General features: G+C 39.0%; 1 protein-coding gene across 1 annotated transcript in view; it reads right to left on the bottom strand.

Moving 5' to 3' along the window:
* Positions 1 to 27,807, bottom strand: part of LOC122801985 (olfactomedin-4-like) — a 197,385-nt gene that overhangs the window by 66,417 nt on the left and 103,161 nt on the right. Inside the window, exon 4 of the mRNA XM_044071721.1 lies at positions 17,410 to 17,569. Coding sequence (XP_043927656.1) covers positions 17,410 to 17,569 — 160 coding nt within the window. The remainder of the gene's footprint in view (positions 1 to 17,409; positions 17,570 to 27,807) is intronic.

Raw genomic sequence — 27,807 nt, 5'->3', positions numbered from 1 at the left:
GCTACTAATTGTTCAGATGTTAGAGGGGAGGTTATAACCAAAGTTGCTTGGGTTTTGTGAGGGAGATGTCTCTATTGGCTCCTTTTGTATTGCATCTTAATATGTAGTCATTGGTGTTTATTTTGATTAAAACTGAATGATCAAATGAGTACTGATTATTTGTGGATATTATGTATGATAGGCATTAGTGTTTATTATGACTGAATGGAATAATCAAATGATTATTTGTGGATTTGTGGATATTTTGTATGGGACTGCAAATTTGTTAAATAGATTAGAAGAGGTATGTTGACATTTTGAGTTCCTCCAATATTATATATTTACATGACTATAAGCATTATTTATGACTAAGAGGATAACATCAATAACTGTAATTTAATGCTTGAAGGTATATAAAGACAGTATTAAAAATCTGTCTAAAGGCACAAAGACTCTAAGATCATTGGATGTGTCTATACATAAAGCAAGATGTATGTCTCTTCTCCAGAGTATACTCTCCAAGTATATTTGTGTATTAATAAAACTGATGAGATGCCTTTAGGATGACAGTAAGAAGATGTGCTTTGATGCTGCTCAGATATAAGGCTTTTATTTATAAAATGATTTTTGTGAGACTTCTAGCTGATGCATATGAAAACAAAGTGGCTATCTTTGCATTTTGAAAAAAAAGAAAGCCAATCAATGGCCTTAAAATGTTTGGCATTATATCCCACAGTTGTTTAGTCAGCTGGATAGGCTGGGCTCTTCTATGGAGAGTGTGCATTGGCTGAGTTTGATCAAGAATGCAACTGGAGGAGTTGTCAGTGATGTTCTTGAATGTTATCGAGTGGGTTGATTTGTTGAAAGGTACCTCCACTGTGAGTGATTTATTGTTGCTGGCTTATGGATGAGAGTGATATTGGAATATGAGATAAACCATGAACTATAAGGGGGTGAGTTGGTTTGCTTTAGAAATAAACAGCTAGATAGCTAGATACATTTATATATATATAACTAGGATCCAGCACTCAAAAGAAAAATCCAACAGCCGTTTTAGGTGTAAAGGCTTTATTCAGCCTCACAGTCTGCCCCACAGACCGGTTTCGCTTTACCACCATATACACACACACACACACACACACACACACACACATATATATATATATATATATATATATATATATATATATATATATATATACAGAGAGAGAGAAATATATTAGTAAGGTCATGTTGTCATAGATAGCTGTCTTTTGAGTGACATTGGAATATGATAAAAACCATGAATTATAAAACAGTGAGTTGGTTAGCTTTAGAAATAAACAGCAAGATAGCTAGATATACTAATATATATATATATATATTTATATAGAGAGAGATAGAAAGAGATAAAGACATATTAGTAAGGTCATGTTGACATAGATAGCTGTCTTTTGATAAGTTTAAATCTAAGACAAGATTTTTCTATTTGTCAAGATTTGTCTAGGATGGAGCAAATTGGGAGTACTAATAAGGAGTTTTTAACATTAATTTGTTATGGTGTACAGACCAGGTATAAACTGCCTGTGCACTGCTTAAGAATTATAGACTGATCATGGCAGACATCAAACAAGAGAAGGATTCCAGCCCTTTAGTGAAAATTGGCCAGTATAAGAGTATTGTTTATATTGACTGTTGATTTATGCGCTTGTGTTGCATGAACATACCCACCATAATAAACCCCAAAAATTCTGGTCAAGTATTAATCAACTATTACACCCAAGTCAATCACTCACACCTAACCCTCAAGGCACTGACAAAGACAATCCCGAACAAACTGCAAACACCTTCAATACTTTCTTTGTCAAAGCAATTCAAGATCTTGCTTGTCAACTCTCTCCCCACGACATAACATCCATTTCTAACTATAACACACCTCCAGCTTTTCTCTTCCAACCTGTCCCCACATCATTTATTCTCACCCTTCTCCAAAAACTGAAACCATGTACTCCTTCTGCTGACCAACTACCATCTGAATATCTACAGATATCAGCCAAATCTATTGCATACCCCATCTCCATCCTCATTAATAGAACCATCACTGAAGGATATATCCCTAAACTCTGGAAAGTCTCTCACATTATTCCCTTCACAAAGGAGGAGACTCCACTGAATTCTCTAACTGTCGTCCCAGCGCCCTACTATCCACACTATCTAAGATCATGGAAAGATGTATACATAGGCAATTGCTAGACCACCTTCTCCATAACAACTTACTTTCCAACACCCAACATGGCTTCCGACCCTCCCATAGCACTACTACTGCCCTCCTCTCCTTTATTGACAGCATAAATAACAACCGGAACCTTAACATGCTCTCCTCTGCTCTTTTCATAGACCTATCCAAAGCTTTCGACATGGTAAATCACACTATTCTCATTAACATTCTTAAATCTCTATCTCTCAACACACTTGCCATTAAATGGTTCCATTCCTACTTAAATAACAGACATCAAGCTGTGCTATGGAAAAACACTCTCTCTACTCAGCTACCAGTTAACATTGGAGTTCCTCAAGGCTCCATACTGGGCCCTCTTCTGTTCTCTATATTCATTAATGATCTACACCAAGTAATTCCCCAAGCCACATGCATCCAATACGCAGATGACTCTACACTAATATGCACTGTATCATCTGTATCTCATCTTCACTCCCTATCTCAAGACACATTTAACTCTGTAGAACTATGGTTTACAAAACGCTGCCTCTTACTAAACCCCAAAAAAACCAAACTTCTCCTTTTCACACCTACCAGTAAATCTCCACCTATAGACTTCTCTCTATCATCTCGTGCACGCTAATAACCCAAGATCAAACTACCAAACTGCTAGGTATCACCATAGATAATAACCTAAACTTTGAGGCCCATATCAACAACATTCTGAAAACTACCAATAAAAAATAGGCTCTCTCTTTAGGATCAAATCCTTCCTTACTCCTGCAACTAGAATTACCATTGCCCACACTCACCTTATGTCCACCCTTCTTTATGCTTCACCCATATTTACCAATCTGTCAAAAATAACCTTAAAAACTAGAAAACTCATTTAATAACATAGCCAGATTTGCCACAGGCAGCCCTTACAGAACTCATCACTGTATTAATCTTAAGCTCCTTGGATGGCTTGAACTTCAGCAGCTTCTGAAATATAATCAACTTACCATCATCCACAAAATTCTGTATCAACCTGAAAGAACACCCATCCTAACAAATCTTATCCACCCCTATGTAAACCTTAAATCCCTAAGATCATCACAAAAATCTCTTATACACATCAACAAATCAAACAATAGAGCAGGAGACTCTCTATTTTCTGTTTCCATTGGAAAAACATGGAATCAACTTCCATCTGAACTGACCACAATTCCCTCAATTACTCTATTTAAAAATAGGCTTACACTCCACCTAAAAACACACTGGATGTGCCCCTGTTCTAAACCAGACTGACCAACCTATCTACTGTTGACTTACTCATCTAAAATTCTCATCTCTGAACCTACTCTTTCACTAACTTATCTTATCCATATTTCTTTATGTCTATTTTTTTTCTAGATACTACCATGCTTTCTCTCCTCACACTCCATACTAGTACTACATCTTTTAAACTGACTCATATCACTACTACACACTTTACCTAACAACCCCTCCATATATTTTCATTATCTTCCTCTATTATCTATATCAACACTTTTACTAACTTCTTTCCTTCAACTAATACTCTTTAGCAACACATAAATGTATTCTGCTTTTTTCCCACTTTTCTGAGAGTTAAAAAAGTTCAGTTACAGGCTTGCTGTTCCTGAACTGTTTGAAAGTTTCTCTGAGGCCATTTTTGCTTGGGCTGAAGGAGGGTCTCTCTGTTCTTCAGTGGCAGTGACTAACATTGAGCAGCTTCCCTGCCCCCCGTAGAGGTGGTTACTGACTTGAAACTGTAGTTTTATTTTCCCTTTTGGGTCTATTCCTGCTTCTTTCCAGCCCCTGCTATCAAGCACGCTTTAACGTGCTTTAGCGCGATTTAGCGCGGAGTTGCCACTAGAGCAGCATCGGGCAGCGCCGGTTAAACAAGGTTAAACTCTTTCTGGCTCCAGAAAGTCTGTTCTTCAATTTTTCCCTTAGAACTGCTCTGTTAGGAACCTAAACAGTTTACACCTACACTAAAAAGTGCAGCACTTGTTCCAAATAGCTTTTTCTTCTCAAAAAGCTCAGCACTTGTCTTATAAGCATATCCCTTGTCTTATAAGCATTCTCTTTGCAGGTCAAGCACTCCTATATTATACAAATCTCTCACTAGCAAAACCCCCGAGGAGTGCCCACTTCCCTGCTAAGCCCACTACTTTTCTGTCTCATACCAACTCATAATTCTTTCTAGCATGTCGAAGGGTCAGATGCTGGCGTCCTCTCCTGCCCATTTGATGAATCTGGGAATTCTGAGACAATGTTACAATTGCCTCATGTACACGGACAACCATCTCCTCCTCCCATGTAATACTAACACTTGTGAGAGATGCAGCTATTTAGCCAGACTGGAGGCTGAGCTCTCTCAACTCAGGACTGGCAAGACCAGGCAGGAGGAGAAGGCAACTACACACACCACAATACCAGTCTCACATAACTCAACCACACCACTGAATCAAACACATAAACACACTAAGACATACTCGGAGGCTCTGAGTAAAAATTTACCTAAACAGCAGAGGCCTCCAAAGCAGACACCCAAGCAACTGCAAACTCAATACACCACACAAACAACACATAAACAACAAAATCAGTGTGCAAAGCAGTCACTGCCCTTAAGGCCAAATACAACACCAAACATACTTGTCATAGGTGACTCCATAGTCAGACACACTGACGTCCCGCTCACCAGACTGAGTAAGGAGAAGGTCACAGTAAGCTGCCTGTCGGGTGCTAGAATCCGCCACATAACACAAGCACTCAGGTCTCTCAACAGCATGTACAAGTACGACTCAGTCATTGTCCACGCTGGTGTCAACGACCTGAGACGTACCTCCTTGGACTACATGAAAAGAGACATTGAGGAGCTCTCTGATTATGTAGCCCAGGCAGGTATGACCCTGACCTTGAGCAGTATCCTACCTTCACCTAGAATGATGCCACAATACAGTGATAAGATGATCAGCTTTAATAATTGGCTTAAATTCTGGTGTCATTCAAAGGGGATCCAATGTCTGTCTGCCTGGGATGACATGCTGGACAAGCCATGCTGCTTCGCAAGGGACGGCTTGCACCTGTCACCCCTAGGCTTCCGGATATTGGCAAAGGCTCTTGCCACTCCCATAGTGCCTTTTTAGGCAAGGCTCAAATTCTAAACCTACCACCCTAGAACACAAAAAAGTAAAAAAAACTAAGGGTAATGCTGCTCAATGCCAGAAGTCTCAATCTCAAGATGCACGCACTCGAGGCCCTTCTCAGTATGGAGAACATCGATGTCTGTGCTGTGACAGAAACCTGGTTCAAGGCTCCTGAGAGCACCCCAGCACTAGCAGGTTTCACCTCATATCATGTGTTCCGCCCCAAAATCCGGACAACACCAAGAAAGGAGGGGTGTCCATATTCATAAAGGACACCCACACCTCAAGGTTGGTGGCAACGCACGATGCATTGGAGACCATCCAGGTGCAATTAACCATAGGCAAGACTGCTCTGCAATTTGTAGCATGTTACAGGCCACCCTCTCAAACTCAGGAACCTCACATGGCCTTCCTGAAAACAATGGAGGGGATAAATGTATCTCCAAACACCATCATACTAGGTGACTTCAACTACCCTAATATAGACTGGGAACACTACTCAAGCCCAAACACTCTAGCCCAAAGGTTCCTGGAGTTCATAAACTCAAATGCCATGGAACAACTAGTCACCATCCCCACAAGAGGAGAAAACATACTTGATCTCATCATCACGAACATGGGATCACAATGTTCAACACCGGAAGTATACCCCTCACTGGTGAGATCAGATCATAAACTACTCTCGCTGGAGGTCCTCATCCCGCCCCCACCTGAAACAAAAAAGACCACAGTGAAAAACTTCTCAAAAGCCGACTTCACACTTCTAAAAACTAGTGTGGTCTCCTTTAAGGCCCCTGAGCCAGTGGTAAACATTACTCAAACCGCTGAATCACTTACAAATGCCTTCTACCAGCACCTACAGGACTGCATGGATCAGGCAATCCCAAACAAAACTAAGACTCTTTGTACCAAAGGCAAGCATCCAGTCTGGTGGACCCCAGCCATAAACAAGCTCTACAACAAAAGGAGTAAGCTACTACAAGATAGAGCAAAAACCTTGAAAGGTAAGACACCTTTGATCATTATAAGTAAAAAACTAAGAGCTCTCATAAAATCATCCAAGGCAAATTTTGAGAGAAAAATCGCCAAGGATTCAAAAGACAATCATAAGGCCTTCTTTAGCTATGTTAGAAACCTAGGAGGAAACTCCCAGATATGCTCAGAATTAGTTCAAAATGATGTGAAGATTACTGAACCTACACACATTGCCAACATACTGGCCGACAGGTTCAGTGCAAACTTCTTCCCCTCCCCAAAAGGAGAGATATCTATACCAGAGGATTGTAGCCCCCCAAACATCTCCAACGCCCAGGTGAGAACTGCTTTCTCCAAAGCAAAAAAGACAGCATCCATGGGACCAGATGGTGTCCCCGGCTGTGTGCTCCATGAACTCAATGAGGAATTAAACCCGCAGTTAGGACAGCTGTTTAATCTTAGCCTCACCTCAGGATACGCACCCAAGGAGTGGCGACGGTGACTGTGGTCCCACTTCACAAGGGCGGTGCCTCCACCGACCCTGGAAATTACCGTCCCATTAGCTTGACAAGCCTTATCTGCAAAGCCATGGAGAGGATCATAATGGAACTCATAAATAAAGACATAGGGAACTTGCAGACTTTGGATCCAACCCAGTTTGGCTTTGTCAAAGGCAGATCATGCCTTTTAAACTTGGTTGACTTTTTCGAGACAGTCACCAAGGCCATTGATGAGGGAAAGGCAGTCCATACAGCCTACCTTGACCTGGCAAAGGCCTTCGACACAATACCCCACTCAGGTATCATCAAAAACTCATCAGCTTGAATGTAAACCCATACATCACAAGATGGGTTGCAAACTGGCTAAGTGACAGAACCCACAGGGTCAGAGTTGCTGGAGCCATGTCAGACTCAAAGCCTGTCACAAGTGGTGTCCCACAGGGCTCAGTCCTGGGTCCACTCTTGTTCGGCATCTACTTTTCTGAAGTACAAGCAAACACAGGAGGGTTATGGCTGACAAAGTTTGCAGATGACTGCAAACTGGGCGCCATAGTCGAAAAGACATCTGACACAGATATCCTTCAGAAGGGCCTCACAGAAACGGATAACTGGTGCCAGAGCCATGGCCTAAAGTTAAATGCCAAGAAATGCATAGTCATACCCTTCGGGAAAAACAAGGTTACCCCTAGCTACCATATAGGTGGCAATCCACTGAGCACAGAAGAAGTCATTTAGGGATCTGGGGACCCAGGTTGACAGTAGCCTTTCGTTTGACACTCATGTTGCTAAAGTAGTTAGGAAAACCTTCTACATTGCCCACCTGATCATGAAGGGATTCACATCTAGATCAAGGGAGGTCATCGCCCCCCTGTACTCATCACTCATTAGACCTATGATTGAGTACAATGCCCCATTCGGAATGTATCTGACCAGACACCTGCAGCAGCTGGAAAGGCCCCAAAAGTTCCTCACCAAAAGGATAAAGGGTCTCAAAAATATGTCTTATGCTGCCCGACTGAAAGAACTCCAGCTCTATTCAGTCTCATACCGCTTGCTCAGAGGTGACCTGTGCCTGACATATAAGGCCATGTCAAACCCTGATTTGATGAATATGCTTCACCTCAAAAATCTAGATCCCTCAGAACCACAAGGGCGGAGACTTAAACCTTGACACGGTTATTAATAGAACATGCTGGAGGGACAGATTCATCACCCAGAGACTCCCTATGCTGTGGAACAAAATCCCGGTACATGTGAGGCAGAGCACCTCGCTGGCCTTGTTCAAGAGGAATCTTGACCAATGGATGGGGGATCGCAGATATACCCCAGGGATTACTTCAGTGTCACTGCTTGACAGAGGCACAGCAAAATATTAGGCATAGTTTTATTCAAACTAAAGGGGTGGCGAAAGCCAAATAACTATGGGCTAGGCTTATAAATGCCCTTGGGCAGATAGCCTAGTATGAACCTATGAACCTATGAACCTATTCTAAGCCTATTAAAATTATATGTTACCTTCATTATGTACTCATAAGTGACAGACTCCCTGTTAGTAAATGTATAAAATGTATAAATATGTTTTTTTTCTCTTCTATTTTGTTGTTTATGTTAACATTGTTTAAACTGTGTGGAGCTTTTCTCCCCGGGCCTCTACTGAAAATGGACATATATCCAGCTAGACTAGCCCGGTCAACAAATGTAAAATAAAAAAAAAAAAAAAAAAAAAAAAAACTAATGATTTTAGACAATGATAATAAATTATTTTTTAGGATGGTAACAACTTGCTATTTATATGACAAATTAATAGCCAACAGGAGAAAAGGACTGTGAGATTATGGCTTTGTAGATATTTTTTAATTGAGTTGGAGGGACATTATGGTTAATAAACCCATGAGCATGTCTGCCCCCCCCCCTTTATTACATCTTCTTTTTTATTATCAATGGTGAATGAATACATTTTGAATATATATTAAATCTTTAATACGAAGGATATGATGATAACATTTCTCACCTCTTTAGCACCACTATTTTGACACAATGTAAACTGCAAATGTTATTGAAAAATTATGACTTTATTATACATTGTTATGATCATTGTTACAATTATAATTGATTAAATGATGAATATCACTGGATCAAAATTAATAATATGGTTTAAATTATGTTTGATTCTTATGGTTTAATAAATATATTTTGTTATAGCAGAATTCTGAAGCAAAGTGCTAGAAGCAGTATAACAGTATATTAAAAAGGGTATCAAGGACATCACAAAGTGCTAGAAGCAGTATTATAGCACATTATAAAAGATGTCAAGGACATCACAAAGTGCTAGAAGCGGTATTATAGTGCATTATAAAAGGTATCAAGGACATCACAAAGTGCTAGAAGCAGTATTATAGTGCATTATAAAAGGTATCAAGGACATCACAAAGTGCTAGAAGCAGTATTATAGCGCATTATATAAGGTATCAAGGACATCACAAAGTGCTAGAAGCAGTATTATAGTGCATTATAAAAGGAATCAAGGACATCATAAAGTGCTAGAAGCGGTATTATAGTGCATTATAAAAGGTATCAAGGGCATCGCAAAGTGCTAGAAGCAGTATTATAGTGCATTATAAAAGGAATCAAGGACATCATAAAGTGCTAGAAGCGGTATTATAGTGCATTATAAAAGGTATCAAGGGCATCGCAAAGTGCTAGAAGCAGTATTATAGTGCATTATAAAAGGAATCAAGGACATCATAAAGTGCTAGAAGCGGTATTATAGTGCATTATAAAAGGTATCAAGGGCATCGCAAAGTGCTAGAAGCAGTATTATAGTGCATTATATAAGGTATCAAGGACATCACAAAGTGCTAGAAGCGGTATTATAGGGCATTATAAAAGGTATCAAGGACATCACAAAGTGCTAGAAGCAGTATTATAGTGCATTATAAAAGGTCTCAAGGACATTACAAAGTGCTAGAAGCAGTATTATCGCGCATTATAAAAGGTCTCAAGGACATTACAAAGTGCTAGAAGCGGTATTATAGCACATTAAAAAGGGTATCGAGGACATCATGGCATTAAAATGGTGCAGCAGAAGGGTCAGATGTAGCTGCTAACAGTTCTCAGATAGAATGTAGGGACCATGAAGTTCTGTTGACAATGTTGCAATTTTTGTATACAGTTCAGGCATTCCTGTGATGGAGTTAGCCAGATTATACAATTTCAGTGACACTTTATTTAAATTTCAGGCAAGACCCAAAGTAAAACTGGTACTTTACTCTTAATATGCTGTTTGTCCAGTATAAAATAGATATAGTGATTATACAGATTACACACTAGTTTACATGATCTCGTTAAGTTCTTCCATTCAAAGTAAAGATGCAAAAGAAGATAGCTTTGCATGCAAAGATTGTTCCTCTGGGTCCTGGTCTTAAGTTATATTAAGCATCGACTGAAACTATCTTCCAGCTAATGACAGAGAACATAAAAAGTAAAAATAGAGAGAGAAGAAAAGGAAAAAAAATCATGCTTAATATGCAATAATAAAACAGAGAATCAGAGAAACAGAGAATCAGATATAGACATGGGTGACATACCAATTCTGAAGTACATAAGAGTTGTTTGAGGTGTACACATTTTTAAGTTTTATTTATTTTATTTTATTTTATTTTACATTTGTTGACTGGGCTAGTCCAATTGGATATATGTCCATCTTCAGTAAAGGCCCGGGGAAATAAGCTCCACTAAACAGATAATAGTAACATCAGGTACAATAATTTTAAGACTAGAATGCTATTTTCCATAACAGCTTAGTAATCATATAATTTACATATTTAAAAAGACAGAAATAGAGTATTTATAAGGTACTGACATAATATACAGTAGAAAACTTGAAATGCAAGTTCCTGTTCTAGAGAGGATCATAAGAAAGACCATGTTAAACAGACTTTCAGTAGCTTACAGGTGGTGCTGCGGTAGCGTTGTCGCCTCACAGTAAGACGTTGTCCGGTTCGATTCTCAGCAAGAGCGTCTTCTGTGTAGAGACATGCTTAAATGGGCGTACCTTCGTAGAAAGTTGTGCATCTGGGCTGGCAACTCGGCACATAAAAATCTACTGCCAATCATTAGTGGACCGGAGTTCCGCTGTGGCGACCCCTAACCGAGAAAAGCCGAAAGACACCACCACAGATCTCAATCTCTAAGGCTCATAGAAGGGGTAGAAATAGAGCAGCAATAGAAAGCTAAGTATTCAGAGGATATAGCAGGAAGGAATTATTAGTCTGGGTTAATACATGGGCAAAGCCAATGGGTTTTCAGGTATTCTTCAAGTTGCTTTTTAAAACGTAGTGTTGAAGAGAGTGATGAGAGTTCACGGGGAAGAAGGTTCCAGGCTTTCCCCACAGTTTTGGAGAACACTGAGTCCCCAGCCTTGTTACTGGATTTGTGTATGGATACTAGTAGTCTACTTGTTGAGCGTAAGGTTGTAAGATTTTTGTAGGGGGTGATAAGGCTTGTGAGTATTGGGGTATTATTAGGATGATAAAGGGTCTTATGGGCAATAGAAAGTTGGTGAAATTGAAGCTGATTGTGCAATTCCAGCCAACCCAACTGTTGTAGATTGTGAAAATGGTGGGTTCTAAAAGGGGAGCCACTGGCAGATCTGGCAATGTTATTGTAAGAGGTTGCCAGTTTGTTGAAGTTGTGTTTGGATAGATTGGTATAAATTGGTGAGGCATAGAGAAGGGTGGCAATAAGGTGGGTATGGGCAATAGTAGTTCTTGCTATTGGAGTAAGGAAGGGTTTAATTTTGTAAAGGGAGCCTAGTTTTCTATTAACTGATTTTATTGTGGTGTTGATGTGTGTGTTAAAGTTAAGGTTGTGGTAAATTGTTACTCCTAAGAGTTTGGTGGTTGGGTCGGGAGATATAACAGTGCTGTTATTAGATATAGCTGTAAAGTCTATTGGGGTGGACTTTTGTGTTGGAGTGAAAAGTAATAGTTTTGTTTTTTTGGGTTTCAGGAGCAGGCCATGCTGTAGGGACCAATTTTCCACAGTATTAAACATAGTCTGGATGAGGGATTGGAGTTCAGATGAAGAAGTGGCAGAAAGTATTAATGTGGAGTCATCTGCATATTGTATGCAGGTAGCTTGAGGAATTATTGTACTTAGATCATTACTAAAGATTGAGAAAAGCAGAGGGCCTAAAATAGAGCCTTGAGGGACACCAAGGGTAACAGGAAGATGTGAAGACAGATTATTGTCCAAAAGCACAGCCTGTTGCCTATTTTCTAGGTAGGACTTGAACCATTGTAATGCCTGTGTAGCTAGTGAGAGAGATTTAAGTATATTAATTAGAAGCTGCTGGTTAATCATATTGAAGGTTTTTGGGAGGTCAATAAAGAGTGCAGAGGATAGTGTATTGTAATCACGATTTTTATTAATGCAGTCAGAAAAGGATAGGAGGGCAGTGGTAGTGCTATGGAATGGCCGAAAACCATGCTGACAGTTAGCTAGTAAGTTGTTTTGAAGAAGGTGATCAAGTAGTTGACAGTAGATGCATTTTCCATGATTTTTGCTAAAGGAGAGAGTAAGGCTATCGGGCAAAAGTTTGAAAGTTCAGTAGAGTTATGTAATGGGATAATATGGGAGATTTTCCAGATGGATGGGATGGTTCCTTCAGTAATGGTTCTGTTTATAAGGATGGAAATGGGATGGGCTAGGACTTTAGCTGCTATTTGCAGATATTCTGCTGGGAGAAGATCAGCAGAGGGAGTACAAGGTTTAAGTTTTTGAAGAAGCGTGCAGATGAGGGATGTTGGAACAGGTTGTAAATGGAATGAGGGAAGCAAGCTAGTAGTGGTGGAAGGCAAGGTTGTGCTAACAGATGGGAGGGAATTAGCTAGAGATTGTATGTTATCAGTAAAGAAGGTATTAAAGGCATTAGCAATATGCTTGGGATTATCATAGGTGGCACCTGATGGGGTTGGTATTTTGGAGAGCCCAAGATGTAGGAGTCTATTAATATCTGTCCAGAACTTTTGTGGTTTGAGTTGGTGAGTTTGTTGGAGTTGAAAGTAAAAGTGTTTTTTTATCTAGTAGTATTGATTTTTAGTAGCATTTCTCAGCTGTGTACATTTTTGATGATCTAGTGAGATTTTTGTAGCTCTCCATTTGGCCCAGCTTTTATTTCTTAGAAGGATTTTTTGCCTTGTCTCTTTTGTGAGCCAAGGAGCAGTTTTAGTCCTATATCTAACTGAGCGAGTAGGGGCATGATAGTCTAGGATTTGTAAGAATTTAGTATTAAAGTAAGACACTGCTTCCTCTAGTTGGAGGTTTTTTAGGGGTGACCAGTCACAAGCTTTGAGTTCAGATTGGAAGCTTTCTGGGTTAAAATTTTTGTTGGAACGAGTAGTTCTATAAATGGTGGGGTTGGGAATATTGATCTTTTGTCTAATAATATAGGTTAGTGAGTGGTCACTAATATCATCAGGAAGAGTACCTGCTTTGTATGTAAGGGGATGGCTGTTAGGATCCAGTCTAAGGTGTTTTCTTTGCTGGTGGGTTTAAGGATCCTGGTAGGGGTGGTAATAGTTTGGGAAAAAACATATAGGTTTATATGGGTAGTTAGCTTGGTTGAAATACAGCTATTCCAGTCTATGTTAAAGTCACCCAGCAGTATGGTTTCTTGAGGGTAGCACGTAGAGAGCCAGCTAAGGATATTTTCAAGGGTGTTGATGTTATTACCAGGGGGAAGGTAACAGCATATTATATGGATAGATTTGCAGGCATTGATCTGAAGTTTAAAAATAAGAATCTCAGCGTTATTATGTGAAGGTAATTGCACATCTGATGGAGTAAGTTGTAGCTCTGATTTGTATAATATTGCCACCCCTCCTCCCTTTCTGGTTTTGCGGTCTATTCTCAAAATATTGTATCCAGGTGGGGTGATTTCATCGTCCTGGGTTGGTGGTTTAAGCCATGTTGTGGTTAGACAAAGGATGTCAAAGGAATGTACATCTAGGAGAGCATGAAGGTGGGAAATTTTATTGTTTAAGCTTTGTATGTTGAGATGTGCTATAAAGAGAGAATGAGGGGTCTTTATAGGGGTATAAGAGGTAGAGGGATTACATATGTGGGGACCAGTGGTGCCTTGACAGTTTGGGCCTGGGTTGGGATGGATGCCACCATCTAGTAGGGGGTGATGTTTGAGACTATGTGAGCTTTAGGAATTTATAGAAAATGTTTGGAGTTTTCCTGGCCTGGTGATAAGTAATGTGAGCTAATCTATGATACTTTGGGAGTATGTAGATGGATGTAGATGTTATGTTTATATGGTCTTGGGAGGCAGCTTGAGTTGGTGGAGAACTTTGCTTAAAGGGATGGTGAAATTCAGTGAAGGTGAGGTATTCATAGGTGGTTAGGATATATGATACGGATAGAATAGGAAGGAGTATATATAAGAGAAATAGTTTTATATGTATTGACATAGGTATTATGGGCATTGTAAAGGGAAATGTATAGGTTTCTAAATGGTGGAAGGGATTGGTAATGAGGACGGTAAGTGAGATGTCCTAACTGTGTAATGGTACTTTAACAAGTAGCAGTATCTAATTGGATGATTGCTAGTTCATCCTTTAATATGTAGGTGTATGTGATTGGATGGTTTTGGATGTGGTGTGGTGTTGGAGGTATAAGGGTAGGTGTACTAGGGTGAGTGGGATTTGGGATAGGGTAGGGTGTGTGGAGTGAGCCCGCAGGGCGAACAGAGTGGGTAGAGCCAAGAAGGAAAGGAAGACAGCAAGTAGTGAGGAAGATAATCGATGAGAGTGGATGGTAAGTTCAAAGTAGGGTATGCAAGGAGGTAAGGGACTTTCCAGAGATAAAGAGGGAGAGATGATTAGAGAGCTTTGAAGAGAATAGGGATGGGGGAGAGTCTAGAGGCTAGGCTAATGATAGTTATAGTGGATACAGTGTTGGAGACTATGGCTACTGGTTGTCCTGGCAGGGAACGCACACTAGAACCAATTGTCAGGAATTAATTACAAATTATAGGAGGTGAGGAGCAGGTTGCACATACTTTACTGTCCTAGTCTTGCTTCCTTAGGTCAGTACAGCACAGGGGGAGAAATAGGCTTCTTTTCCTATGCTGGGACGAGGTAGTAGACTCTGTTTTTAAAGTCTGTTATTCCCCTAGATCTTGGGCATCCAGAAGGACACGATCTCTGGGAGGTTTATACTGGCAGGATAGTGTCAAGCTTAGAGGGAATACAGAGAGAGAAAAATGTCATGGGATGTACAATGCAGATGCAAACAAATAAAATTTTCCAACAGTTCTATGAAACACACAGCTATAGATAATGTAGGTAACACTATAGAAATACTGGGAAAAAAAACAGCTAGCAGAACATAGAAATAAAAAAACGCGGTCTAAATCATTTCACAGACCAGTTAATGAGCATAGCTTAAACACTGGCATATTAAACTTAACAGTGACACTCGGATATGAGGGTGTAAAACGTATTGAAAACCAAGGCTCATTCCCAAAATTAAGCAACACGCAAACGTACTAACAATGAAACAGTGCTTAATCCGTGAACATAAGCAAGACGCTAACTTGTGTACTTGATCTGCAGACCTACAGTATTGCTGCCAAAAGTTCTACGTATCCTGAGGGTTCACAAGTTAGGAGAGAAATTTCTTTGTTAAAAACTGCCAGTACAAATGTTTGGGAAGGACTGTTTGCCTTTGCAGTGTCTGACAAGCATATGCACTTTGTAATCTAAAGGGCACGAGAAGAAGACAAGATGCGAGCTAGGCAGTATGATGTACAAAAAAAAAAAATCTCATTGCTTGCGTGGGGTTATATATGCTACCTGGAGAATTTGAAAATAATAGCAAGTTGTAAAGGTTCACAATGCCAGATACAAATGTGTAAGCAAAGGCAAGCAGAAACTTTTAACTGGGTATTAAAAAGCCCAGGGGGCTAGTAGCAACTACATTACTCATTCCACGCTAAAAAACACATGAACGATTTAAACTGATGCTAGGGAGTGATCTGAGGAGTGTCTGGTAAATTAATACAGTTGGAGGTACTACAAGTAGTTGAATTACTGTAAAAAAACCCTCAGAATACACACTATAAATATGTTACCATTCAAACACTTTGCATATCTAACATTATGTACAGGGTTCCTTAATGTCCATTAAAGCAAGACAAAACGACAGATACTACAATGTGCTGTAAGTGCAATGCAATAGACACATTTAGGATCAGATACAATATAGTAGCAGGAAACAAGTATTACACTTACATACAGAAGCAATGATGATTCCAAACTATTACTGTGAACTCTACAACCAGGGATAAACAAGTATTACACTTACATACAAAAGCAATAATGATTACAAAGTCTTACTGCGAACTCTGCAGCCAGGGATAAACAGCAGCCGGGAGTGGAGCTAGGGATTTAAAGACGGCACTCTGAGGGATAAGATGCTTATAATAGTTAGGGGGTAGGAGTGGATGTAGAAAGAGGGGGAGGAGGGGTTAGGTAGGTGTGTGCATGTAGATGCAGAGTGGGAAAGGGGGGAAGAGTGAAGTAAGTGTGTGTGTGTGTGTGTGTGTGTGTGTGTGTGTGTGTGTGTGTGTGTGTGTGTGTGTGTGCATACGTGTAGAGACTACGTGGAAAGGCAGGCACAGGGTAGAATGAGAGATGGTAAAAGTCCTAGGGCTAGGTGAGCAAGAGCCAAGAAGGAAAGGAAGAGGGCAGGTAGTGAGGAAGACAATCGATGAGAGTGGATGGTAAGTTCAAAGTAGGGTATGCAAGGAGGTAAGGGACTTTCCCGTGATAAAGAGGGAGAGATGATTAGAGAGCTTCGGAGAGAATAGGGATGGGGGGGGGAGTCTAGAGGCTAGGCTAATGATAGTTATAGTGGATACAGTGTTGGAGACTATGTTGACAGCTGGTTAAAAATATAATATATAAACAACTCAAATGAGATTTGGAAAAAAAAACAGTACCCAATGTTTCACATTAATCAGTTTAGGTGACTTTCCAATTAAATATTAACATTTTTTTTGTTTATGCATGTATCTATTTCTTGATTTGCTTTTTGTCCTGGCAGGACCTGCTGCACCTGAGGGGTGTACTGGATATTCACCTGCTTAAAACGGATACCTCTCGTATCAGCAATGAGGACATTTTGGGGCCAAATCTCCCTTGGGGAACATTACCACCCATATTCATTCAAAATTATTATAACTTACTCTAAAGTTATAACATTTCAGGGTAACTTATAACTCCTTTGTAAATGCATAGCATGTTGAAATTTATTTTCTGATGCTCAGTCCTATGTATCATTGCTTTGTTCTTTGACACTGTCCAGGTCTTTACTGCAGAGTTTCTATTTTATATTTAAAACAAAATATGTAAGTAGCAGTGAGACTAGTTCTGTCACATCAACCTGGTTGAAACGAATTTATTGAGTTAGTTATCATTCGTTACTTTATTAATGCAATAACCTTTTTACAAAAATAAAAATATGAATGGAGTATATACTGTCATGACCTGTGAACATTCAAAAAGATGTTTAATGAAATCACTGCACTAACCATATTCAGGAGGTGATGGAACATTTGGGTGAGGTCCTGCATTCTGTTCTTCACATTGTTTTATCCGTTGCTTCAGAGCATCAATCTCACGACGGAATGCAAGGATATTGTTTTTATCAAATTGTTCAAGCTTGTTTATTTCCACTGACATATTCCGAATCTAGCACACAAAATGCATAATTTACTTCTAAAAATGAAAAGTATTCTCTCACCAATATGCGAAAATCAGAAATATGAACATTCTGTCAACTGATCCATTCAAGAACCTGTCATAATCAAATTTTGGTTACAGACTGTTAATATATCTCAATTAATAAATATGAGAAATTTAGAATGGCACTTTCAGGCTCAGAATAATGAGAGCAGTTGAGCATACAACAAAGTATTATATTAATCACCTCATTTTTTTACAGTTTGCAACACTTAGAATAGTGCACTGTCTTTTTATAATGTATTAGACAGATTAGATATATAGTAGATATATAATTAACAGGTACATAGACATGGATCTGCATAGAGCTACAAATGGAGCTACTGGACATATTCCAACTGACACTGAAAAATGGTATAATAAAAGATTTATCTGATGTGTAGATATGTTTTATCGTGATCTTATTCACTACTTTACCTATATTAGCAGTCACTGTAACTCTACCCCATTCATTTTAAAAGTAAAAAAATGCTAAAATTACAAATGCAAAATACACGGCTCCTCTAAGCAGAACTGACCCCAAAATAAAACCCTTAGAAATGAAATAGTTTCAAATTACAATAAAAATAAAATAAATTAAAAGGTAAAAATAAAATGAAACACAGACCACAATGAGCTAATCAGAACAACATAATTGTGGGAAACTAGTCCCAAACATGAGGAAATACATTAAATACTTTTAAGCAAATCACCCTTGACATCCATATCACCCCCACCCCCCAGTAAGGAAACCTCCATAAAAAACTTCTCCAAAGCCAACTTCATGCTACTCAAGTCAGAAGTGACAAACTTCATGACACCCATGCAGACAGGATCTGAAAGTTTGACTGCTGAATCCTACACTAAGGCACTGTACGAGCTCATCCACTCATGCATGAATTGTGCCATCCCAAATAGAACCAAGACGCTCTCCTCCAAAAAAAGGAAGGCAATCTGGTGATCCCCTGCTATAAACAAACTATACAACAGAAGGAAAAAACTGTTGCAGAAAAGAGGAAAATCCCAGGATGCAACAAACTCCCTTACCAGCCTCAGTAAGAAACTGAGATCCCCTCATAATATCCGCAAAAGCTAGTTATGAAAATAAAATTGCCAAAGATTCCAAAGACAACTACAAGGCATTCTATAGTTATGTCAAGAATCTAAATGGCAATGCTCAGATCTGCTCTGAGCTACAACAGAATGGCATTAAATATACTGATCCCAAGCATATTGCCAATATCCTGGCAGATTGATTAAGTGCCAACTTCACCTGTCTCTTACCCCCTAAAGGGCCTATCTCAATACCAAAAGATTGCCAAATTCCGGTAATCATGGCCACACAGGTAGAAACCCCACTCTCCAAAGCTAAGAATACAGCATCCATGGGACCAGATGACATCCTGGGCTGTGTACTACATGAACTACAAAATGAACTGGCACCTCACCTAAGTGTCATGTTTAATCATAGCCTCACCTCAGGCTTCATGCCCACTGAGTGGCGCACAGCTACAGTTATCCCACTCCACAAGGGGTGATCCACCTTGGATCTCGGGAACTACTGTCCCATCAGTCTGGCGAGCTAGATCTGCAAGGGCATGGAACACATTATCATGGAACTTATAAACAAAGACATTGACAACCTTCAAACACTGCACCCCACCCATTTTCGGTTCGTGAAGGGCAGATTTTGTCTACTGAACCTGACTGACTTCTTCAAATCAGTCTCCAGAGCTGTGGACAAGGGTAAGGCAGTCCACACAGCCTATCTGGACCTCACCAAGGCCTTTGACACCATCCCCCACTCTGGAATCATAGATAAACTTACTAAGCTAAGCATAAATCCCTGCATCACTCGATGGGTTGCCAACTGGCTTACTGATAGAACTCAGACTGTAAAAGTAGCTGACTCCAAATCCAGCTCCAGACAAGTGACAAGTGGAGTACCTCAGGGTTCAGTTCTGGGACCGTTCTTGTTGGCATCTACTTCTCTGAAGTACAGGCCAACACTAAAGGACTCTGGCTAACAATGTTCACAGATGACTGCAAACTAGGAGCCATTGTTGAATCCCCAAATGATGTGGATTTTCTACAACAGGGCCTTACAAAAACAGATGCTTGGTGCCAGAGCCATGGGCTCAAGCTTAATGCCCAGAAATGTATAGTTATCCCCTTTGGAAAAAAACATGTACCCATGAATTACCACATAGGTGGCAGTACACTAAACATCAAAAGTGTGATGAAAGACTTAGGGACACAAGTGGACAGTGGTCTTATCTTCGATAACCACATTGCCAAAACAGTCAGGAAATCCTTCTATGTGGCACACCTCATCACTAAGGGATTTTCAACCAGAAAAAAGGAGGTCATTGTCCCACTGTACTCATCCCTCATTAGACCCATTATAGAGTATAACGCCCCATTTGGTATGTACCTCACAGGACATCTGCAACAGCTGGAAAGGCAGCAGAAATACGTCACTAAAAGAATCACTGGCCTAAAGCAGATGCCCTATGCTGACGGTCTAAAAAAACTCCAGCTATACTCTGTGGCATATCGTCTACTCAGAGGCGATCTCTGCTTAACATACAAGGCCATGTCAAACCCTGAGCTGTGGGACATGCTCCACTTAAAGAAATCCCAATCCCTCAGAGGCACACACTCCAGGGATCTAAACCTTGTCATCACAATGAACAAAACATGCTGGAAGGATAGGTTCCTGAGGCAGAGACTCCCCATACTCTAGAATAGACTGCCCATACATGTCAAGCAGAGTGCCTCCTTGGCCCTCTTTAAAAAGAACCTTGATTGGATGGGAGATAGGAAATTCACCCTGGAATCATGTCAGTCACCCTGCTAGACAGGGTTCCAGGGAAGTAAATATTGTGGGAAGAAATATCCAGGGTATTGATATGGCTAGACTTGTATAGGCCCTAGGGCCGATAGCCTAGCACCAACCTATGAAACTATGAACAAACTAAAACATAACTGTAAACCTAAATATCTTTCACTACAAAATTGCCGAACCTATGAAAAAAGACTGAAAATTATTTCAGAAGTGCAATAAAAAGCCACGTATGAAAACAGTCTATGTAAAATGTTACTTAACCTAGGTGAAACCCTGTTCATTGCACCCATGGAAATAAATGGGAACACATTAATTCAAACTAAATAAATGGATAAGCAGATTATGTGGAGATCTTCTTTGAGTCACACATGAAATTTAATTTACCGTAGGAGAAGGGAGCTCTGTTAATGATGAGTGGCAAAAGCTGCTTTTTTTCTAAGTGGGCCTAGAAGTAATAATAATAGAGTTGCACTCATTGCATTTGAAATTAAATTTTAATCTTTAAATATAAGAAAATGCTCCTTAATATACACACTTCTATGACATCAGCATGACCAGATACCCAATGAAATGAAAAGGTCATTTAGTTTTATGAACTCTTCACTCATTATTGCATTTAAATTCAGGTAGTGGCTGGCCAAGGTTATGTTACTAGGACTGCACCAATAACTCTCCAGCTGTTTTACCTTTCTGACAAGGACTGGATGTTAAGATCACATAGTGTTAGATAAGAGAGGAAATTAACAGACTGTTGAGTAAAGTCATTTTCATTTAAAGACCATGGTACGAGTTATAGGGAAGGAGTGGAAGCAGGAATTTTACAGGTGCTTAATGTGAGAAAGTACTTCTGACAATCATGGAAACTTTTCTGTGACCAGAAGGGTAAATATAAACACACAGAGTCAGTGTTTCACTTGTGATCCATGTAGTGGAGCTATAGGAGAGAGAGAGTGACTTATTTACAGTTCCTTGGTGGCACTGCTTTGAGAGATTGGGAAGGCCTGCATGGTACTGTTTCAAGATGCATTTTAAAATTTATTTCATTTAGAATATCCTGTAATCCTGCCAGCATTATGTGATTAATCTTATGAAGATGAGTATTTTTATAAAGTATTTTAAATAGTTAATGAATATACCAACATCCCATACTTAAACTGCCTCTATCTTATTTTTTTCCCACCAATTATAAGTTTGTGTTTACCTAATAAATCACCCTACTTCATATAAGATGTTGACTCTACAGTCTGTCCAACAACCCATACTTAAACTGCCTCTATCCTATTTTTTCCCACCAATTATAAGTTTGTGTTTACCTAATAAATTACCCTACTTCATATAAGATGTTGCCTCTACAGTCTGTTTGATCCAGTAGCCTTGTCTACTTGGGACTGAAATATAATCATCAACAGAGGGTGACTCACTTTATTGCCCTCCACAGATACAATTGTTAGAGCTGCTTGCCATACGGGATTCATTTTGTACATGTATAAATAGATCTTCAACAATTCTACTTTTGGAATTACAGTATCCCAAAATACACAAACACATGCACACACATATACACATACACGTGCGCAAACACACACACACACACACACACACACACACACACACACACACACACACACACACACACACACACACACACACAGGCACACACATACGTACACACAGACATGATGCCCTGTATAACCACTTAAGCAGTTGCATAGAATTGGCTGCACCTGACTGTATTAAAACCAGGTCTTGCCTAAAAAACAAGCCACACTGGTAGAACCCTAGTATAAGCAGGCTATACAACAAAAACAAACAAGAAGGAACTGGTTCAGCAAAGGAAGAAATCTCTCTCTAACTTAAACAAACAAACTAGAGATCTTGTCAAGTCCTCCAAATCTAATTACAAAGTAAAACTAGCCTCCCTAGCTAAGGATAATCACATAGTATTCTTTAACTACATCCAAAATTTAAAAGGGAATGCCCGGCTATGCACTGAACTGGTTGTGGATAGCACCACCCATATTCAACCAGATGTAATAGATAACCTGCTAGCTGACAGATTTGGAGCAAACTATACCCCCTGCCCCCCCCCATCATCCCTCAAAGTATATCTGCCACCATTCCTCATCCTATTATCTCAAGACAGCAGGTCATCTTGGTACTCTCCAAGGCCAAAAACACAGCATCACTGGGACCAGACAACATCCCAGGTTGCCTGTTAAACAACTTAAAACATGATTTCCCAGACCTACTTGGATTCCTGTTTAACTACAGCCTGTGAACTGGCTCTTTTTTCCAGCAGAATGAAGCACAGCTACAGTAATCCCTCTGTACCAAGGGGGACCATCAACTGACCCTGGTAATTATAGGCCCATAAGCTTGACTAGCCTCATCTGCAAGGTCATGGACTGAATCATTGTGGACCTTATTAACAAGGACATAGGTATTCTCCAAACTCTAGACACAATCCAAGGTCATATTTGTTGAAGGTACATCATGGTTCTTAAACATGGTTGACTTCTTCAAGAAAGACACCAAGGCCCTGGACAAGGGAACGACAGTGCATGCCACCTATCTTGACCTAGCCAAGGCATTTAACCCAATCCCCACTCAGGTATTATATAGAAACTCTCGGAATTAACCCCTACATTACCAGATGTGTAACCAAGTGGCTCATTGACAGGACACAAACTCTGTCAAAGTGGGTGACTTCACATCTAGCAAAAAACAGTCACCAGTGCTGTACCACAGGGTTCTGTGCTGGGCCCCTTACTGTTCAGAATTTATTTCTCAGAATACCAGGCAAACTTGGATGGCCTGTGGCTGACCGAGTTCACTGATTATTGCAAATTGGGAGCAATCACTGAGTCCCCCAACGATGTTCTACACTACAGGCAGGGTTAATGCTGATAAATGACTGGTGCCAAAGCCACAGATTAAAGCTAAATGCAAAAAAAAATGCATTATTATTCCCTTTGGGAAAGCTGATATCCCTGCTAATTACATTATAGACAGCAGTCCACTAAGAGTAGACCCAGTGGTACGTGATCTGGGTACATAGCAATCTGAACATTGACCATCATGTATCCACAGTAGAAAGGAAATTTTTCTATGTGACAAATCTTATAAGTAAAAGCATCACATCTAGATCTAAGGATGTTATAATTCCTATTATACCTGGCCCTCATCAGACCAATAATTGAGTACAATGCTCCCTTTTGCATGTACCTCACCAGTCACCCGCAACAATTGGAGAGACCACAGAGGTTTCTCACCAAGAAATTACAGGATGCACAAAACAAGACTTATGTGGAAAGACTGAAAGCCCAGTCACTGTATTCTGTCTCCTACAGGTTGATAAGGGGTGATCTGTGACTGGCTTACAGGGCAGTCTCTGACCCATCCCTAATGGAACTGCTACACATTCATAAATCAAACTGCACTAGAGCCACTCACTCACTCCAGGGATCTTAACTCAGCCTCTGACATGAACTGGTCATGCCGAAGAGGTAAGTATATCTCTCAGAGCCTGCCACTTCTCTGAAACAAGCTTATAACTCATGTAAAACAGAACCCCTCCCTGACCCTCTTCAAGTGCAACCTAGATAAATGGATGGGTGACCACAAATTCACTCCTGGGCTGGCACCCCTGTCCTTCCTGGATAGAGGAAGTCAGTATTAATGACCACAGACCCTTACCTCTGTGAACTTTACTCACCTAACCACTGTCAATTGGTGCAACTTTGGATAAATACGGCTAGGTTTTTAAGGGCTCAAAAGCCATTAGCCTAGCAACCTTCTATGAATCTATGAACATATAATCCATTTTCAAAGAAAATCAGTATGATTAAGGTCATGTATCCCCATACAGACTGCTGATAGTGAAGGTGCAGAGAACGTTAAATAAATAAATAAAATAGTTAATTAACAAAAATATTGCTTCCCATGTTAAAGACCACATTGAATATTTGCATTCCTTCTTCCATGAGAATAACGGACTTAAAGACATGACTCTCAGATTCATTGTTTATTAATTGTTCAATTGTCCACTTAATTTAGTTTAGGGCCATGGGGGAGCCAGAGACTACCTGAGGCATAAGGCAAAGAAACCGGTCATAGATGGGGTGCCAGCTCTTCAAATAAGTATCAATTAAGTACTGCAATTTATGTGTGCATGTGTTACTGTAAATACCGAAAGCAGACTTCATGGTTATCATGAGACACATGCTTTCTGAGATGGTGCATTATTTGTCTGATATTCAGCTTTTTGGAATCAAGAGAGTTTGGTGAATCCTTGGTGTCTACATCAGTTCAGATCAATCGCATGTCTTTTTTCTGTTAGTTATGGATAGATGAGAAATTTCACATAACCCTATACAAATGATTCTCTGAAATAACACATTTAGAATATTTCCTATTAGAAGTATTTGCCTAACAGTCCTGCTATTCTATTGAGGATTTCATTCATTATGGATATTTCTTATTATGTTTATTTCTTGTGTGCAAAATGGGCATAAATTTCACTGCTGTTTTTAGATAAACACATTAGAACAAGAGCACTCGCCCATCTACCTACTTAACTGACTACATGAAACTTTCCATTAGAACAAGAACACTAATCTATCTACCTACTTAACTAAATAAACTACTTCAAACTTCAACAAGACACCTTTCTTCCTCCTGAAGGGAGGGTATCAGAAAGACAGTCTACTAGATCAGCTAAGTAAAGTGATTTTATCGGGACTAATCCTCTGTACTCTGTTTTTGATAATTTAGGACATGAGAGCACTTGATGTCAGTTAATGTTACTTGCAATGTTTGGGGTCTGTATTTGTTTTCTTTGCTTGTGTCTTACATTTTGCAGCAATTTTTTGTTTGAAGGTTTGCTTCCTAGTGTTCTTTTATTTTCTATGTTATTTAGTTGAATATATCCCTTTTAAGACATGCCTTTTAATATGAACTTAAAATGTTGCTTCAATGTGCTTGTTTTCATAAGTGTGTTGCTTTTGTTTCCTTTTTCTCTATTATTATTATACAGTGGTCCAGATTTTGGCTGAAAGCAGGTTATGTGACCAACTCTCTTACCAAGTTAACAAATGTAAAATTAATAAATAGTCATTGAACGTGACCTGTTGCTAGATGCAATTTATATTTTTGTATGTATGAAAACTTCTAGGGATCCGAGGTGTCTGTACTTTCAATTATAGTAACCTCTTTTAAGGAAGATTCATGCTGCAAGACTTTATATTGTAGCCATGTATATGAACCTGTGTTTTTTCACTACAGTATGAGAAATGTAAATCAGGATAAATGGAACAGTGCCCTAGAGATTTTTTTTTCAAATTGTTCATGCTTTCACATTGAAACCCCAGAGCACTTTTTACAAAACAGATACTCAAAGCTACAGAGATATATAACACTGCTTTTTATGACTATTTATTCTTGCAGTATTTAAATATTTGTATCTCCATGGTGGCTAACTCTGCTTTGTGGTATCTAACTGCAGCAATGTATTCTTTTGATTTACATTTGTTCAGCTGAGGTACTGTAAGCCTGCTTACACTGCAGCCATGTGTATACATGGGATGTCATATTTCTGTGTCCTTCTTGTCTGGTACCCCAAACAGACAGAGAGCTTGTAGTTGTATACAAAACTTGCATATTCTAAAAAGTAGAAAACTTAGAAAACGTTATCTTTGCAAGCAAAGCCGGTCTAAGCCTATCCTACACTTCTTGAAGTATGGACCAGAATTATGAATGTGTATCCATGTGGAAATGCGCCATGCTTCTGCATTCACACCCATTTTGAGGACCTCTGTCCATATGTCATTCTCACTATATATCACTGGAGTTGTTCAGTAAATGTTCCTTTAGACTGTTCATTTATATTTCCAAGGTGGCCTGGTATGGTAGAGATGTTAGAGTTTTAAATGTCAGCCTAATCTTAAGTCTCTCATGGATCCTTAAGCAGAACCCTGAATGTATCCACAAAAATCTTAACAGGCCTTATTTGATGGAATATAAGTGGATAACCTTTTAAGGATTTTTTTTTTTGTTATAACATATTTTCTGAATTATTTCAATGTGTTTAACAGGGCATTTTATTGCAGTATTATAGCTAAGAAATAAGAGCTGTATACTTCTTTGATAGGTACTGACTTTAGTTTGCTGGATCTTTTTACAGAAGTCTCTACTACATACAGAGAATATAACTACCATATTGTAATCCTTCTGTGAGCATCTACTTTTTCCATTTGCCTTCCAGTTCATGTTACTATTTAAAGGTTACTTATTCAGAATCTCCATATAAAAGAACTGACAACTCATAAACCCACTTCTACATTTTCCGTTTTTATTTCCCTCCTTTTCATTGCATCCATTCATGCATATCTTCACCCCCTCAAATAATCATAATCTTATTATCCCACCTCCTTGTTTTCATTGTTATAGATAATAAAGACATCTTCTACACAGAATTCTTTATCTGATATTCCCTTATTTCTTAACAAATTATAACATTTTTTCCTTTTCCTTTCCACAAAACTATCCCAATATCCCCATTATACATTAATTTATTTTATTGAGAAAAACAAGAACAGCAAAAAAAAATTAATAAATTTAGACAAAAGGATGTAATAAACACACACCTCTTTTTTCTTACTGTTTTATAAAATATTCTTCTTTATAGAATTATGCTTTGCTCTTTCCAATAAAACTAAACATCAGCTGGAAAGTTTTGCTTTCCCATTTAACACTCAACACATATAAATATACATATTAACTAAATACCTATTTAATCTAATTAAAGTGCCATTAATTAAGTACACCTTAAGAAAACTAATGGCTTCCACAAGCTAACATCATTAATTTTCTATAGAACCTCATCAAGTTGTTTCTACAATTGCTTCTCCACACACTCATCTTTTCTAATTAACATCCCTATTTTTTTGACTTATAAGTAAAATAATATATTTACCATTTATATACCTATATTTGTCATAAAGACACTTACCGATATCATTATCTTTAATTTCACACACCATAGATTCTTCTCTGCTTCTTATAACATGTTCTTAATCTACTGTTTATTCTTTCTAATGAAAATAGCATCATCAGTGTGAATTAAACCGCTTGTAATATCTATACTTTCCATAGTTCTCCAACTTGCTTCTATCATTCTATTCTCACTTTTTACTGTAACTGTACTTATCATCAAACAAAAAAAACTTTCAGTAGTTGTCCCTGCCATGCCCTCTTATCTTTCTTTATTATCTCGCCTTGCCATCAATTAATTAATGATGGGACCCATGAACATTCATATACAGTAAATAAGCATTTTACCAATACCATAACACTCTTATGT

The sequence above is a fragment of the Protopterus annectens genome, chromosome 5.part0 (assembly GCF_019279795.1).
Source record: "Protopterus annectens isolate FY-2018-M chromosome 5.part0, PAN1.0, whole genome shotgun sequence".
Classification (NCBI taxonomy): domain Eukaryota; kingdom Metazoa; phylum Chordata; order Ceratodontiformes; family Protopteridae; genus Protopterus; species Protopterus annectens.
Note: the sequence above shows the minus strand (reverse complement) of the source record. Positions and strands in the feature narration are given on the sequence as shown.